The sequence below is a fragment of the Teleopsis dalmanni genome, chromosome 2 (assembly GCF_002237135.1).
Source record: "Teleopsis dalmanni isolate 2A chromosome 2, ASM223713v2, whole genome shotgun sequence".
In the NCBI taxonomy this organism is placed as follows: domain Eukaryota; kingdom Metazoa; phylum Arthropoda; class Insecta; order Diptera; family Diopsidae; genus Teleopsis; species Teleopsis dalmanni.
The window spans coordinates 143,787,586-143,806,284 of NC_051847.1; the positions used below are offsets into that span (position 1 = coordinate 143,787,586).

The 18,699-nt window shown below is 27.7% G+C and overlaps 3 protein-coding genes across 3 annotated transcripts; 1 reads left to right on the forward strand and 2 right to left on the reverse strand.

The window, feature by feature from the left end:
- Positions 1-2,018: 2,018 nt before the first annotated feature.
- Positions 2,019-3,531, reverse strand: LOC119684036 (putative mediator of RNA polymerase II transcription subunit 26; the record flags this gene model as incomplete). Its single annotated transcript, XM_038097972.1, is given in 1 exon segment — positions 2,019-3,531. A coding segment is annotated over 1 exon segment (594 nt), but the record flags the coding sequence as incomplete, so codon positions are not given.
- A 941-nt stretch (positions 3,532-4,472) lies between these two features.
- On the forward strand, positions 4,473-5,678 carry LOC119680623 (enolase-phosphatase E1). The gene is made up of 4 exons (XM_038093542.1): positions 4,473-4,770; positions 4,845-5,122; positions 5,187-5,443; positions 5,506-5,678. The coding sequence occupies exons 1-4, from the start codon at positions 4,699-4,701 to the stop codon at positions 5,637-5,639; spliced, it is 741 nt and encodes a 246-aa protein (XP_037949470.1). The 5' UTR covers positions 4,473-4,698; the 3' UTR covers positions 5,640-5,678.
- Positions 5,679-5,858: 180 nt separating this feature from the next.
- LOC119680102 lies at positions 5,859-10,707 on the reverse strand. Its single transcript, XM_038092753.1, has 6 exons — positions 10,470-10,707; positions 9,871-10,402; positions 9,442-9,804; positions 8,497-8,716; positions 8,258-8,436; positions 5,859-6,384 (listed from the first exon to the last, which is right to left on the reverse strand). Exons 1-6 carry the CDS (start codon positions 10,705-10,707, stop codon positions 5,940-5,942), a joined length of 1,977 nt encoding a protein of 658 aa, XP_037948681.1. The 3' UTR covers positions 5,859-5,939.
- Between the last annotated feature and the right edge of the window lie 7,992 nt (positions 10,708-18,699).

Consider the following 18,699-nt stretch of genomic DNA (forward strand, 5'->3'; position numbering starts at 1 on the left):
TATATAAAAGGCACTAATTGAAAAATATTAAGCAAGACTATGAAATCTAAACTAATTAATTCTTGCATTATTCACATCTTGTGCAATATATACAATAGAATACATATATTATTTTATATGATATGTGTATATTTATGTAAACAATATAAAACATTTAAAAATAGAAATACAAATATTAAATTTTTCTTTTGTGTTAATAAACAAAACTTGTTGTGTTAAAATTCTTACCTAAATCTCAGACTTGCACATACATTTGCTGTGCTGTTAATTGTTCCTTAATTTATTATTTAATTCAATAATAAATATATATATATTTAGGAATAAAATTTGCATATGACTGTATATATTTATACTTATATTTGATGTAAATGACTACATAGAGTATTATATTATCTAAGTTAGTATAATTAAAACAAACTCATTTGGTATTAAAATGTCCATCAAATAAAATCAAATGTGTCAGACAGCTTTGAGTTGATTCCAGAAGTCAAATATACTTAAATTTGTAGGCGCATAAATAATAAATGGCTTATTTAGTTAATTACTAATAGACAAGTGGAAATAATTGGAAATAAAAAATTATCTGTTAAATTATTTTTGTAATTAACAAACATGAATCATCATATTATACTCGTAGTAGTTTTAATGTTTAAAAATGTCTGAACATAAATATATATGTATAAGCAGGCGCGTAGCCAGACTGAAAGAGAGATTGAAGCCAACACCCCGAAATGAACTAGAGGATTATATTTATACATATGTATATTTAGTATTGTTTCATGGTTGTTTCATAAGAGAAAAATTTTTTACTGAATTATCTTAACGTAGTAATGTTTGACAATACATATAGAATTTTAGAGCCCATACCAATTTTTAAATTATTTCACCAAAAGCTCAATGAAGGTAAAACTAAAGTTGAAGGTACACTTTGCATTACAACAAACTTTCATATATATATATGGTTTTTGAATAATTAAACGTTTGTCTTAGATACTCCATTTTGACTATATTAAACACCTCACCTAAGCTAGACTAAACTGTAGGTATGAAGCTAATTGTCAACAACAACTAGCAACTACAATATGTCAGTAGACTGAGTATGAACATAATAATATTTGACCGAATACTAGAACATGAAACATTTGACGATAACAAAACAACTACCAAGATAACTATATTTCATGCCTTAACTATCTTCATAGAACCCAAGCTTTTCACTTCCACTGCATCAGCATTTTGAAATATTAAATATAAAATGCGAAAGCAGAAACTGATATGAAAAATTTAATGGAATCCAAATAACTCCCTCTCGTCAACAACAAAAATACTGACAATTTTCTTATTATAAATATATATCAACTAAAAGGAATCACTGGTTTTTTAACTAAGCACGCTCCAATTAGCTACCCTTTTTTAAAGATGCAAATCGAGCATGAAATGTCGAATGAAAATTTCGCCAATCTTATGTGCTTATATTCTAGGATTATCAGAAAACGAATCCTGGACATTATTTTAACTCTCATTCCTTGTAACGCTTTGCCACTTCCACTAATTTTAACTGAATCGGAAAAAAAAGAACTTGCTGTAACCCACACAATGATCCCAGAATCAACAGACTGTGATGTGTCACTATTCTTAGATACATATATTCTTATATCAGAAAAATATATTAACACCGTTATTAATGAATTTTTAATAAGAACGATTATTAGACCTAGTATTATATGAATACTAGACCATCTAATTAAATCCACATATAAGATCTTTATGATATATAACTTATACACAGAATTCATAAAAATTCCTTGAATTGTATTTAAGTTACTTAGACTATATTTTAAGTTAATAAACTTAAAGTATTTAACTTACTTAGCATTTCCGATTGCGTTTTCGTCGCCACATGTGCGCCCAATTTGAAAAGCGAAACTGCGCTCATGTTGATTATAGTTGAAGTTATTTCCATACGGAAATTGTTGCAAATGATTTTGTTGCTGTATATGTTGGTACATGATTGGTTGTTGTTGCTGTTGCATTTGTTGTTGTTGTTGTGGCTCTTGATGTTGGAACTGTGGTTGTTGCAACTGATGATTTTGTTGTGCCAGCACTTTATTTTCATCATTTAAATGTCCATCAGGATTTAAGCGTAACTGGTCGGCTGTCGTGGAATTAGCCTCTAAGTTACCATAGAACCCATTGTTGCGATGCATGACAGACTGCGCTTGACCATTCATAAATTCACTTTCAGTTGTACTTACAATCACAGACGGCGGTTGAACAGCACTTAGTATACCTGATTGTACAACATTCGTACTCATCAGGCCAGCATTGTTATAGTTCACAGGATTTGTGAACGATTGCTCTATGCTGTTCAAATTAGCGGCAGCAACAGCTTGTTGCAGTTGCTGCATTCTGCTGTTATTACGCTGCCTAGCCAATAAGCGGCAATCCTGCTTATGGGATGGCCAGTCTATGTGCTGATGCCCTGTGCAGCAATAGTAAACAGTCTTACATTTGGCACAACGCAACAATTGATCTTGTGTGCCACAAATGGCGCAACATGGAGGTGCCGGCATTCGGTGTTGACTTTGTTGTGTCATTATATGTGTTTCCATATTTTCTTTTTTTCTTTTAGTTATATTTTATATTTAATTTGTGTGTCAATAAGGTATAAGGTAGTCGTTTTTTGTTTTGTCCTTGTACTGCCCTCTTATGCATTTGTCATATTTTTTTTTTCGTACTTACGACTTTAACCTTGAAGTGGAAGCGGTCAGTCAGATTAGTGTGGACTTGCTCACTAACTTTGCTGTAGTAGTAGTAGCTGTTGTTGTTGTTGTTGTTGTTGTTGTAATTATTGCAGCTGTTTTCACACTTTTATTGTTGCAAGTGGTGAGGGGCAGGTTGATAACACTGTCAAAGCTATTAAACTTTACAGTTGATACTCAGTTAATTTCCGCAGTGCTTGTCAATTTTTGTTTGCTTTTCTCATTATTTTGTTGTTTTTTTCTGTTTTTTGTTAATCACGTAGGCCACTTTGTTTTGGTGCAGATTTTGTTGTTGTTGTTAAGCACGACGCTACGTTGCTAATCGTTTTCATTTCTACAAAACAATGTAAATAACAACAACAAATCGAAATTTCTTGTCGTTGTGCGTTTTTGTTGTTGCTGTGCTATTTTAGTTTTGTTTAAATAATGCAAAATTGTATTGAACGTATTTTCGCAAGCTTTCGATTCAAAAAAGGCAACAATCTTTTCACACACTTTATACGTCTCATATAAATCTATTTCAATTATTTACCGATAACCGTACTAGGTAAAAATTCAATTAATTAATAATAAAACAAGTAACTTTCTCGAAATATTGCTGGGAAACTATTTTGACAGCTCTAAAGGGTGAAATGCTCTGTTCCAACTGTCAAAAATAATAATTTCATCGAGACTCGATAAACATATTGAGATGCCACATGTCAGTTATTGAAAAGTAATGCCGCAGTTCAAAATGAATTTCTGTAGATAGATTTTATGTTACATGCAGTCAACAAATGTTTGTAAATCTTTATAAGTGCTTAATAAATTTATAATTTTATTTTGACTATTTTTTATATTAATATAATAGCAAGCTTACATTATCATAAATACGCACAAACTCTAAATGAATTTTATATTGCTGTTAATTGACAACTAGCAGTCAAACAACTAAAATTAAACTCTTTCTGAATTATTTAAAGTAATTTTTCTTACAAAAATTAATAATATGGTGGTTTTGATGGTGGTTTACAGTCTCAAAAAATTAAATTATAATTAAATGCAAGAAATAATTCCAATTCCATTTTTGATGAGTATTTGGCAATACTCGAAACAGCTGTATGGTCAACCAAAAACTCGATTAATTTATATACAATAAAAAATATTTCACTACTTCATTACTTTTAGAAACTTACCTATAAAAAATTTATGCAAATATATATTAGAGATTACCAGTATAAGAGATCGAATCCTAACATATAAAAATTTTTTAATATATTAAAAAATGCAACTTATTTTTTAAATGTAAATTATATTGTTTAAATAAGACTAAATAAAATTAAAATTTTAATTATATTCTGTGGAAAAAAATATTTTCAACTTTTTCACCGCTATTATTGCTTTTTGTGAGTTATTTTTTCTAGTTACACAATACAGAATACTACTATTATAATTTATTCGTGTTATTGTGTTTAGCTTTGTCCATTCAAGGCAAGCATAAAAAAAAACTCACCTTATGGTCTATTCACACAGTACAAATAATTGAATTTTTGTTCCTATGGAAATTTTTAGTTATCATGCGCACATTTGTATCATATTTTTCATTAATGAATCATATAAATGTTTATATAATATCAAAATATGTTTTAAATATAATTCTATAACTATTATAGTTTTACTAAAGATGTTCGTTTTCTCTACAAATTTCTATTTTAGAATAATTCAACATATGTAATATGTTAGTCCAATTTTTGGATAGTGAGTTTCCCATCATCGATATTGTTACATGAAAATAATCACACCAATTAGTAACTTACCATGCCCAACACATTGTTGCCGGTTTGTTGTTTAAGCTAGATAATGATTTTGTTCAATTGTAGTTTGGAACTTTAATATATTTAAAACCTTAAAACTAAAATAAAAATATTAGAAAATAAACTTCTAATATTCCTTAAAAATGTTTGACTACCGTGCCAGAGCTGTGCTTTTGGATATAGAAGGAACAACAACATCTATAAGCTTTGTTAAGGTAACAATGCACAGCATTTTAAAATAATTTTTATAGAGTATTTATTCTTAACAAATATGTATTTCATTTAAAAGGATGAATTATTTCCATATGCAATAGAACATGCCAAAGAATTTTTAGATGAGACTTGGGAGGACGCCACCACAAAAGAAGTGGTTAATAACTTACAAGTCTTAAACGAATTCAATGAGTTCAAACAGAACACGAATGAAGATTCCCTTGACATTTCTTCAAAAATAATAGCAGATTTTGTCAAATATTTAACCGATTTGGATCTTAAACTTGGGCCATTTAAAACGTTACAAGGCATGATCTGGAAAAAAGGCTATGAAGATGGCAAACTAAAAGGCCAGTAAGTGTATAATACAAATTAATGGAATAAGCATAAATATATTGAATTAATATATTGTTTCTAGTCTATTTGATGATTGCTTTAGCGCATTTTTTAATTGGAACTCAGTGGACTTGAACGTGGCAATTTATTCCAGCGGTAGTGTTGCTGCACAAAAATTACTTTTTAGTCATTCGGTGAGTGGAGATCTATCACCAGTAATAAGTCATTATTTTGATACAACAATTGGTAACAAACGAGTACCAGAGTCGTATATTCAGATTGCCAAAGAGATGGGTTTGGTTATACGTGAGATTGTATTTTTAACTGATGTTTGGGAAGGTGAATAAAATATTTTTTATATATAAGAGTATAATAATGTACTAACGTTTATTTTATATTAGAAGCTAAAGCTGCAAAGCAAGCCGGAATGCAGGTAATCATTATGTTGCGTCCTGGAAATGCACCTTTGACTGAACAGCAGCTGAAAGGTTTTGATACAGCAACGAATTTTCTTGAATTTAAAATTTTTCCATAAAAGAGTGTTTAATTATTAGCATACATAATTATAAAATGCGTAAATTATACACAAATTATACTTTTAACTTTAATTATAATTTAAAAGTTTGTGTAAAATAAATTAAAAAGTATTTTTTATACAAACAAAATTTTATGCATAATAAAATTTTGCACTAAAGTTGTATAAATGTGCAATATATATAATATACCATATGTACGATATTTTATATAACAGAAATTGTTTTAAACATTTAATATTTATTTGTAGGGCATACAATTATGTATTCTAAAAATTGTTGCTTTTTTTGAAATAATGTTTTTACAATTGAGCTCTATCTGAACTTGATAGCTCCTCACAGCTTTCACTAAAATGTGCCGCAAACAATTCAGGTGTCAAATATGTAAATGGTCTGGTAGTACGTCTTCCTTCGTTTGGAGGTTGAGATGCTGCGGTGTAACTAGCTGCGCATATTTTACAAAATAGTGGTAAATTAGTCTCGCTGCCGCTGCTACCGTTTACCTTGTGTTTCTTGCAGCTTTTGCTACGTTTCAATTTCTGTTTGAATTTTGCATCGTCAACGCGGCAAGTGTGTGATACTTTGCCAACCGTTGGACCCCAATGTGTTTTACCTTCTAATAAAAGCGGCGCCGTTTTCACTCTCATTCTCATTTGCGCTAAATGTTTCTCATATGCGCGCTGTTGGAATTCCTGTTCAGCCTTGCGTGTGGCTAAACGCATGTTGAGTATTTCTTTGTGAGATTCGCTATAAGAATTAAGTAATATGTTAAAGTATTTGGGATATGTATTGTATTTTAATATGCAAATATTTGTAAGTTTTCTTTAAGTATTATTGAGTTATGTATAAAAGATATTGAAATATTAAATGTTTATTTCATATTTAGAAACTATGATGAAGTTCAGTCTTAACATATTGTCCGAAAAAAGGGTAGATTTTCTTATAGAAAGTGATGTCTTGACTAAAGGCGCAGTTTTTCCAAACGCTATAAATCTAATAGATTTGATTGAATTTGAATAAAAATCTTGGTATTTAATTGATTTTCAAATGCATTTATGAAGCCATTTCATCTTGTCTGACATTTTTTATATAAGTATATTAGAATTAAATCAAGTTCATTGAGTTATAAATGCAAAGAAAGTGACTATGTATTGCAAGGCTATCCAGTCAGATACGATCGTGGGCCAATACCAATAACTATACAGATTGGAGGGCCGTAAAAACAAATATATACATTCATAGTTCATAATTGTTTTTGAAAAAAATAAAAACACTTGTGTTAAATTTAGTTTTATTAATTTATCAAATAAAATTCATTTACTTGGTGATTTTACCAGTACACCAAAAGAAAATTCGCGTAATTGTAGTAGATTAAAAACATGTCGTGAGCCGCACAAATATTAGCCGTGGGCCGTGCTTTGGACAGCCCTGATATATTGTATTCGTAAGTAGTGTTAAGTGTTCTGCATATGTTAAGCATGGGGTGTGGATGGGTATTACTTATAATACTAAATTCAAAAACTAATAAAAATTAACCGCTCTAAGTTAATTATTTATTTTCCAAATATGAAACCTTAATCCCTGTCTTCCAAGATTAAAATACTGCAATGTTAAGAATCTACATTTATTTACAAAAAAGGAGCGAGGTGGCATAAGAGTGTTAATAATTTAATACTCAAGTTCATGTTTTTTGTTCATATATAATCTGAGTAATCTAAATAATGGAGTTTGGTCCACTGATTCTGAAATTGCTTGAAACTATAACTAAAATCATTAAGAAGGCAGATAATATGTTGAGTTTGTGATAAAGGTTTTGGTTCACACTGATAACATAGAATATTTTCTATCCTATGTCATGGCTACTGGAGAGAGAAAGTAAAGACTCCTACAATAAATTCTCCTGATGAAGACAAAAGCGAATTTGCCGAAATACGTATAGAAATATGTATACAAAAAATTAATGCTGGAAATAAAAGTTAATATTCTTAAAAAAATAAAAAACAAAACCGACTTTAAACTTATTAGAGATCAAATAGCAACGACGGAAAGTAGAAAACATATGTCATAAGCACTGACAATTTAAGAACAAAATATGCAACAAAAGAGGAAAAACAAGGTATCTTTTAACTTTAACAAGAAGCAATATACATATATGTGTTTACACCTTTCATCACTGTACATTGTTTAATAGTATATCTTTTCCGATATAGAGATGGCATTATTGGTGATTTCTGAAACTGCTGTTTTCCGCTAATACTAAATGGAAATGGACCGAGAAGATATATTTTTATTTCTTCAATAAGGATATTACAAATAATAGTAAACCTATGGTGTTCCCTATTATATTGAGATGATAAATTTCATATTTAGAGTAGTTCTAAATTCAGTTTTTTTTATTATTTCTGTTTTAGAGAAGACTTATGTAAATGAGATAAAATATCTATATTACAAGTAAGTTTATAATACATATTATATTTAATTTCAAACATTGTTTCAAACAATGTTTTGACAGCCATTATCTGGCCGTTGGACTATTATCTGATATTGATTTAAAGTTACAATACTAAATTGTATTATATTATTTGATCTTTAGATACATAGATATTAGATACAAACTTACTTGTAGGATAAGGACTTCCAAGCTGGAGTTTTACGTACTCCCCAATCGTAAGGTGGTGGGCTCGGTATTGGGTTGTCATAAGTAGCCAATTCTTCTAGTTTTTTTTTAGCAACCTCAGCACGCAATGTAGCAGCAAGATTCTGTCTAGCTACTGGATATATTATTGCCGGATAATGAATCTATTAAAAAAAAAGAATTGTATGTGCTTGTTCTGACTTTAATAAATTCTTGTCCTTTACCTTTGATTTGTTTAAAGTCGAAGTGTTACACATAGGAAATGTTTGCTCTTGTGTTAGGTTCTTCGTGTCTACATTAGCTTTAAGATTTGCAATATTTAAGACATCTGTATTGCTACTGACTTTAGAAACTGGTGTTAAATTAATTACAGGAGTTTCAATTATAGTAGGTGTAGTAGTCATTGATATTTCATTCGAAGTAGTTGGATTAGTTTTAGGTTCTCTAATTAAAAAAAAATGAAGGTGTATATTTATACAAAAAATTTATATTTTTGGGATTTAAACATAACACTAAAGAAACTAATTTTAAACATTGTTTCGAACACTAAGTGCGGAGGTCGACAATTTAAATTTTCTTTATAAGCTCTATAAGATCTCTATGTAGTAAAATGACATATTTCTCACAGTAGAGACTGTGAATGGTTTGTACATTTATAACAATATTCTCATGTTGAGAACTTTTCCTTAATTTATTGATTATTGCACTGGATTTTAATAAACTGGGTTTTCTGACCGGTGATAACATAACAAATATTTACAATAAGTAGATTATACTAACTAATCCATTAATTAGTATTTTATCATTTCCCAACAACAGAATTAGCAGTGAGAGTCTCGAAGTTTTCTCCAATCTAAAATTAGCCATCTTAATTTATGTCTGGAGAAATTATCCAATTAATTGTCAAAACAATTATTAAATAACCATTTATACATGACAATAATACGAATTTATTTCTTAATAAAGAAGCGTTTCAGACAAGAACATGACCTAGAAAAATATGGTGTCAGTTCAGATAATCTAAAAATGGACAGATTGAGAAATTTGAGGCATGTTCCCCCAAATAGTGTTGGATGACATTAATACAGGAACTATATTACTTTTATTAGTATGTATAAATGTGCAATTCGAAAATATTTATATAAATAACTGTTTATTTAGTTACTTACATAATTCTATTTTCTTCCTTAAGTTTTTCACTGCATACTTTCGTTTCTTCCCTATTGTTTCCATTACTCAAATTCATTGGCTGTATTAAGTGCGCATGCGGTTCTGGTGAACATATCGCTTTAAAGATTTCCTTTTCTGCTGTTTCAATAGGATCCTCATTCCATATCCATCGGTAATTACCGATATCATTAGCAGAAAATGATTTTTTCAAACGTTCTCGATATGAACATAAATCATTTGTAGAAACTGTTTGTTCATTAATTTCAGATATATTAAACGATCTTGGTCTGGTAAGTTCCAATTCTAGCTCCCTAAGTGTTTTTTTGAAAGCTTGAACTTCAGCTTGGAATTCTTTTCGACAACTGAAATGATAATAATTGAAATTTTTTACAGATTTAATTATAAATTAAGGTACGTTTATTTGATACTTCTGAAATGTTGCTGTCTCCGCATCGATGTCATCTTGAAAAAATGGTGGATGCTGTAATTTCTCTTTTAGTTTAAACTCAGCATATGTTGTAGATTTTCTTTGGCACTGTTTTCCATTAATAGTTATCGTTGGCTTTCTTTGGTAAACTTTTGAACGTATATGAGCGTATGGTTTCTTTTGAAAAGTCCTAGTACAAGTCGTTGGTGAAAGTGTATTAGGTTTTTGACAGGTAAATGCTGCAGAGTTATTAGGTCGTAGACAAGCAGATGGTGTAGATATATTCGATTTTGTATTGGTTGTTGTTATTGCGGTATTTGGTTTTTTCTGGACCGTTTTTATATTGATAATAGGTGTCGGTCTCTTTTTAGTTATTTGTTTAGCATTGCAATTTGTGGACATGCCCGTATTATGATTTTCAATATATTCCGACGTATTTGGTTCATTGGTTCTCAAATTTTCGCAAGTTATACGTAATGTTTCTAAAGTTGTGTAAAACTCAGCTTCTGGCAAATGATTAATATCACAGTAATCTAAAAATTATAAAAGATTTTTTACTTTTAATTACTATAAATAATATATAATATTCATTTATATTACTTGGAATACTATCGTAAAGCTCAGCTAAAGAACGAATCTCAGTATTTGCAACCAACTCTTCTGTTTCTGTATCTGGCTCGGAAGGGCTTACTTGCTTCGTAGATTTTACTTTTGTTTTATGACAGCGCCCTAAATAAATTTTTGGTCGGTTGTAAATAGGCGCAGGACAGTTATTGCAAGGATCTATTGGTGTTTTTAAACATGAGTTCAAAAAAGCTCTACCTGTATGAGTGGACATTTTATTTTATTAAATTATTTTTATATTTTTAATAACAATAAATGAAAACTATATAATTGTGATTTAAAAAACTGTTGATAGTCCTCTTTGCTAACTATTTATTGATATTTTTTGGATATAATATATCAATACGCTAAGGAATTATTGAGTAACCAACGTAACAGTTTGAAGGTTAACTAGGTTAGCCTAATATGTTTTAAACACCGAGAATAATACAGTAAAATAAAGAAAAAATTTGTTATGAAAATAATAATTTCTTTAAAAGAAAATATTTTATTTGTTTGTAAAATCATTTTAATTATAACTTTTTTAAATAGATTATAATAAATATATTATATGCATATATATATATATAATTTATATGATAGGGAATAATGTACATATATGAACCATGAATGATTAAACTATCCCATTCAAAATGTTTTTTTAAAGAATATGTTGATATATTTAATATATTGATGTATTTGACAATTCATGCTAGAGTTAGTATCACAAAGATTTCCACCATATATTTCTACTTCATAAAGTAATTCAATATATATAAAGAAGATCTGAAAAACAATGTATATGAAGCAATAAATATAAATTAACTTTATATTTAAAAGAATTTTTTAAATATATACTTCCCTAGTCTTTAGAGCTGCAATTCTATCAATCAGTTCATTAAAATCAAAAACTATTTCGTTAATAGTTCTTTATAAGTTCCAGATTCAAAAACCGCATATATTATTTCTTAGATTATAAAAAATAATTGAAGACCGTAAGCGTGTTAGAAAAAGATCTGGAAACCTACATTTTTGTTTAAATTTTGAAACCATAAACAATAGTCAGTATATAGTTTAGTAAGGGACAATAACAGCTGCCTTTATATGCCTTCTAGACGTTATTATTTCCTAAGAGAATAATTTAGGAATAAACTCCAATAACTTTTTGTTATATGCCAATGGTAGGCTCTTATATAGGATTGTCTCAAGCACATCTATAAAAACGCAGACTATAGTCCAGCTTATTCCCAAATGACTCTGCTTCTAGAGAAAAATTTTTTTAAGGTCGTTAAGGTTTTTAACTTTTTTGCTTTAGAAGAACAAGACAAATCCAGACCCTTAGTCGGAAAAAACTATACACAGAGAAAGGATCAAGTCAAATCAAAGTCAAAACAAAAACAAAGACATTTAACTTAGTCATCAAACAGTTTAAATATCAATCATTTTTACAACTTAAATTATTATAATATATACATAAGCCTTCGTAGATAAATCAGTGATATATATATATATATATATATATATATTCGTTTTTGATTTTATTTTGGATACTTGTTTATTCATTCATTCCGTTAACCATTGATCATGTGTAAGCGAAATATTTAGCCTTGCTCATTAGTTATATTAGTCATTAGTCAGTTTTTGGTTTTATTCATATGAACATGTTTAAACAACATGTTTAAATTGTGAATACATAAATTGTGAATTTATTGTTTTAATACCTTAAATAATAAAACAAATTTATAAAAAAAAAAGTAAATAAGTAAATAAATACGAAAACAAAAATCATTTGTTCTAAATATTTTCAAGACTAATATATACAAAATGTATTCACAATTATTTGAGTTTGTAATGTTGCACATTCAACGATGCACAGACATCCTGAATACCCTATTTTAATTTAATATATGTTTACATTTGTTTTTACACATTAACATAAGTTTAAAAATACTTTTTCTGTAAACAGCAACACTAAAGTATTTTTTTAACTACTAATAAAATACATTCCACACACATATGGTCTTAAGTTCCATTTCTTGGAAAATTTGGATGGTGTTGTTTTCATAAATTCAGTAGTGTTGTGTCATTTGCCGTGTTGTGTTGTTTTGAACAAGTGTTCGGTTTGTTTTATTTTCATAACTGCATAAATTAAATTTACACTTTAATTCCTTGCGAAATTAATTAACATTCAAAAAAAATTGGTTTTAAAGAAATTCGAAATTTTAAAAATTAATTAATAATTCGTAAGTGTTAAAGTGTTGAAAATGCGTCTTAACATTTTGACAAGTGTAACAATTGTTGCACTTTTAATGTGTGGCCAAATCAAAGCTGATGATTCAAAAAGCGCAGAGTATGTAAGTACAAAAAAATTATATTCTATTATTATTATGAAGTAAATAATGCAATTATTACCACTAATGCTAATTATAACTAAAAAAATGCTAAATTCATTTAAGTACCAAGCAGTAGAAGACATAAAAAACACACTCACATAAACGCACCACAATTTAATTAAAAAAAAATTTTAATAAATATTCTACACTTTTTTTATAATTATTTAAAAGGCATTTTAAATTTCAAGTTGATTAAATATTAATTTCAATAAATTATTACTGCTACTAAATTATTAAACTGCTTTTTGAATTTAATATTATGCCAACTGATATTCACTTTACAAGCTTCAACAAATTAACTACAAAAACAACTTGCTTCTAATATTTAAAATACCCACACACAAACCATTCATTGCTAATTCAACTAACAAAGAAACTTTTTTTTTATACATTTTTTACGCTTCCAAACTTAACTTCCATTAAAAAAAATTGCCATACAAAAAGCACTGCAAATTGCTTTTATCAACTAAGTTTTGCTGGCTTTGTTTACTTGATTCAAATCAATTTGTTTAGGTAGGAAGCAAGTGAAGAGATGAAGGAGAAAGACCTTTTACAAAGCTAATTTGACCGATTATATATTGTTATTGTTGTTATTATTGTTGTCATGTTAGGAACAGTTAATATAACAACAAAAGCAATTTCTTTATCAATTGACTACTTTTACTGTTGGTATTTTTGCTTTTGTTGTTGTTATTATCATTGTTGTTCTGTTGGGATTAATTCAAGCAGCTTATTTAGCTTTAAAATCTGCGTTTTTGCAATTAATTTCAATTTTTATTAATTTTAATAAAAAAGATGCCATTCTTTTTCGTTGCAATGATTTGAATTAATTAAAATCAGTTTTTTAGACAAGGCATTATTTTATATTAAAAATCCATCATATTTTTTTAAATTTTTGCTGAATATACCAAATTCTTAATCACATACTTTTTCATAAAATAAACATCAAAGAGCTTTAAAAAAACTAAAATATGTTTCAGTTTAATGCAAAATATGTACACATATATTTATATGCATGCCTGTACATACATACAAACATATGGCGTATCGTGTTCACTCATCTTAGGGATATTGTTTACATAAATATATTAACAAAGTAAATTTAGCTTAGTTTACAGAAAAAAAGTTAATTGTTGAATGGCGGTGTGAGTTTCTTTGTTTTTGTTGTTGTATAGCTTCAAGCTGAACGTCAGCATTTTTGACTGTGCGGGAAGAAGCACTACTTTTACCTCGGCCGTTTTGTTAGAACAAGCATATTTGCTACTTGTATTGTGCAATTAAAAAAAGGGTTCTATAGTACGAGAAGTTTAGGGTTAATATAGAAAGGAAATCTGCTCAAGGGAATAAAATAGTTATAAATGGGCTAGGCTAAGAAAGATTTTACTAAAATACTTGGTAGAGATATATTTAACATAAAAGCATTTGAACTAAAAGAAAATAAAGACGTTGACTTTGTCTACTTTGGATCTTTAATATTTATTTTCCACATATAGTTACTTGGAATTTTTTAATAAAACCTTCTCAGACTAAAGCTAAAAGACTAAACCTTCTCCTAATGTTAAAATTAAATCTAATCCGATTAAAAGTAAAAGTTTTATATTTTATTATATAAAATGTAGTACATTAACAGGACAATTCTTGCAAGAGTTCGTTTGAAAGATCTTTCGTATTCTGGAAGCGGTCATTTGCAAGACTGACATCTCTTTTCAGATTTTCTAAAGACCAAATGAAAGATCTGCCTATATTTTGTTTATATTTTGTGTATAAACTTTTTTTATATATAATTAACTTATTGACATGCTTAAGTGGTGGATCCCAACAATCATCGCAATAATGCTTAAACTGACCTAGTTTAAGTTTGCTAAACAACTAAGTATAATGAAATATGTTCGTTTAAACACAATTATAGTGAAAACTCTCCTATCGGTCATGTTATATAAAGCGTGAAATGGTTCATGACGAATAGTTACGGCAATTGGTCATCACCAAAGACATGTTATGCAAAGAGTCATAATACAATTGTCAATTTTCTACCTTTACTACTATATAGACACGTCTTTTTTGTACCTAAATTTAATTAGGTAATTATATTTTATCATTTTCACGTTACGAACTTTAATGGCGGAAATCGATTTTAACCTCAAAACCAGTTATTAAAGTTTATTTTGTGAAATAAAACTAGCTATGACGAGGCACAGAAAACCTTTTCAGCAAAATTGCTCTTTTTCTCAATCTCAAATTTTTAATTTACATTGAAAACAAAACAATTTTAAACAGGACATGACAATGACTATCTGTATAATATGGCCCTAACGGAATATGAAATTTTCCATTTTCCATTAAAGTGATACTAAACTAAACTGATTGTATTTTAATTAAACGTACTTAACGAATAGAATGAATTACAATTAATTATATGGAGTTAAAAAAAATCTTAAATATTGTTCTGCTACACTTATAATAACGACACAACAGTTATTTAATTATTTCTGTTTTACAAATTACTCCACTGTTTTCTTTATATAATCCTAAAAAATCAGTACAAAAAATGGGTCACATTAGAATATAAAGAAAGCAATCTGTTAAGTTGGGGAACAAATGAAGAACAATTAAGAGCCCAACTTCTAACAAGCTTAAAGTAGTAACATCTCCTATTTCAACCATAATCAATAAAAAATCATGGTATATAAAAGAACCAGTTTATTATATTAATCATCATATGTATATGGATTATAAATTGACAGTAGCAAAATTTAATTACAAAAACGGAATTATTATAACTAAAAGATTTGGAGTATTTATAAGATAACTTGATTTATAATAACACTTTAACATATAAGAAAAACATAAATTTATTAATATAAGAATATATAAAAAGATATAAACTAATATCATATTTGTAATATATACTCACATACAATAATTTTTAAATGTCCAAAAATACCCAGCAACGCATTTTGCGATTTATTAGAAGTACACAAGGAAAGAAAACTTTTCCCAAATTTTGTGAAAAAAAATTTTATTTTTATATTTACTGATATTTATTTGATATTTGAAAATAAATCAAATTATTTTAATTTTTTTACTAACTAGACCTTTGTAAAATTTTTACTGAAAAGCTCATATTTAACTATGATTTTTCGTATAACTAGCAGATCTCTTTTGGTATTAATTAATGACTTAATAAATTTGCTTTTATATCTCTGTTTAATGGACCCATAAATAGATGTAGAAACTAAAATCTTTAAAATTGTGATATTTACATTTAATCTTAATCTTTAAAGAGAATCTTCTAATTTTTGATGTATTTTAGTCACTCTAGACAGTATTATCAGATATAGAGCTCTGGTATTATTCTGCCATGTTCATAATTTTAACAGGTTTTCTTCTGTATCATCGAAATAAAAATTCATCTTTTATCCCTACATCCCGTAACTAATAATATGTAACTAATTAATTATTTAGCTTGATTAATTCAGCTAAATCCTTGTTTTTGTGTACGTTACATGGAATATTTCTACTTATTTATAAAAATGTACTGAGAACGATTAAAAAATACAATGTGTTGCGAATAAACCAGAATTAATTGATGCGATTAAATCGATATTAGTTAATATCATTACTTTGTAAAATATGGTTCTTCTATCTTTGCACTTCGTTTGTTTCATATGATATTAGATAAATATTAGAAAGTAATTCTAATATTTTGGTCCTTCGAATAGTATTGAAAATTAGATTACTGGTAGTGGATTTGAACTATCCACTTTTTAGCAATATTATACTTTAAACATGAGAACTTTTTGTAAAACAGTCTAAATTCCTGGTATTTTTTCAACCCTATATTCTGAAGCTCAGTTCCAAATGATGAATACTATCGTACGAAATATTAACAAGGATATGTGTGCTTTAAAATAATCAATAAAAATCAGTTTTAATTGTTTATACATCCAATAAAACTGCAAAGAAAAAAGTACCTACCCAGCATTTAAAAACAAAAGATTATTAGGGTGGAGAACAGAAGTATTACAAGATGAGGATTATTATCTGCTAAAAGATATCTTAAATGTTGTCAGTGTTTCTCTACTGCAATTAGTAATATTACCAAAAGGGTTCAATCAGGTATATAGATTTCACTGAAATCATATAAAATGCTTTATCCATTTTCAATCAAAGTAAGTCAACGACAACGTGACCTGGCTGCTATGGTCGTTAAGACAAAACTTCAAGTCCCTGTAAAACAAGTGGACAAACCTCAACAGATCGTTTTTCTCTTTCAGCTGATTAAAAATAAATACAGTTTATAGGATCTTATTGCTTATTGCTTCGCAAACATTATGCCAAATTTTGTGTGTGCAAAAGTAAAAAATAAAAGTAGTGATAAAAAGTAATAAATAAAAAAATGTGTTATATCTCAGATAAATACGTTCTATATAGGTACATTATTTATGACTTGTGAAATATTTAACGAACTTAAATAGAAAGTTTTCATCAAGACACTATGTATGCTAGTATTTGCTCTTGTTAATTATAATCTGTTACAGAATTAATATAATTTCGTAAAAGTGAATTGAATACACCAGTGTGAAAAGTACTTACCACACTTTTTTACACAACAGGGTATGACCCTTCATGTTTGTTGCGTTCGACTGTGATTAAAATTATTTATAATTATAAAAATTAGTTTTTTTCTTAAAAAATATTATTCGTATTTTCACTAAAATAATAAACTATTGTAGTAATATATAATAATTTGTTATGTACATATTAAAGATTTTAAAATAGTAGTAGATGTTTTTGTAACCTCTTCCAAACAAATCTCAAACTTTAAATTATAAATAAATTTATGAAAATAAATGCAATATTTTGTCACTTCATTAAAATCACTTTTTTTAACCTTTTTTTATATTTTTTTTACAAAAAAAAAATTAATTAAATATAAAATTATGACGCCGCATATATTAATCAGACAGTGTTTGACTCATCAACATGCACAAAAATGATTCAATAATATATTTGAATCTTTTTATCTAAAAATTGTTCAATATTGAATAATTAAATCACCTTTGAAAATACAGATGATTTATTATTCTAAATGATGTTGAGGTAGGTTTGATGGAGTCATTCAAATAATTGAGTATTAAAATATAATTAGCTGTAAACATGAGTACGTACATGATTCTGTTTTAATGTAATATTTGTTAAATACACATCAAATTGTTAGGTTCAGAATATATAATAACATTTATATCTGTTCAGATATTCTCACAGCAATTGTTGGAGCAAAACGTTTGCGTAAAAACGACTGAGTTTCGCTTAGTCATCATCATTTATGAATTATCTGCTCACATTAGACTAAATTTAATAAAATCATTTTACGCTCTCAGCTGAACTTTACTATCCGAGTTTATATATGTTTAATAAATACTTTATGTTTATAATAAAGTATAAAAACCGTATCTGTGGAATATATTAAGCTGCATAACATTACGGATATGCATAATTTGAACTCATGAATACTTATAAAATGCTGTGAAATATTTCCGCTAAATTATGTATTAATTTGTTTTAATAAAGATAACAATATTATGGACATTATCATATTTATATATATATTTGGTTTTGAAAATATCTTCATAATCTATACTATACGTATTAATAATGAACATAAATTTAGAATTTCGAATGAAAATGCTGTGTAAACAAAGATGAAATTAATGCCAAAATAAAGATACCGATTCGAATGAGTTTTTGTTGAAGTCTAATTCAGGTTTGCATATAAAAATAAATTTTTTTACCATAATGTATTGATAAAAATAAAAAAGCAATACAATAAA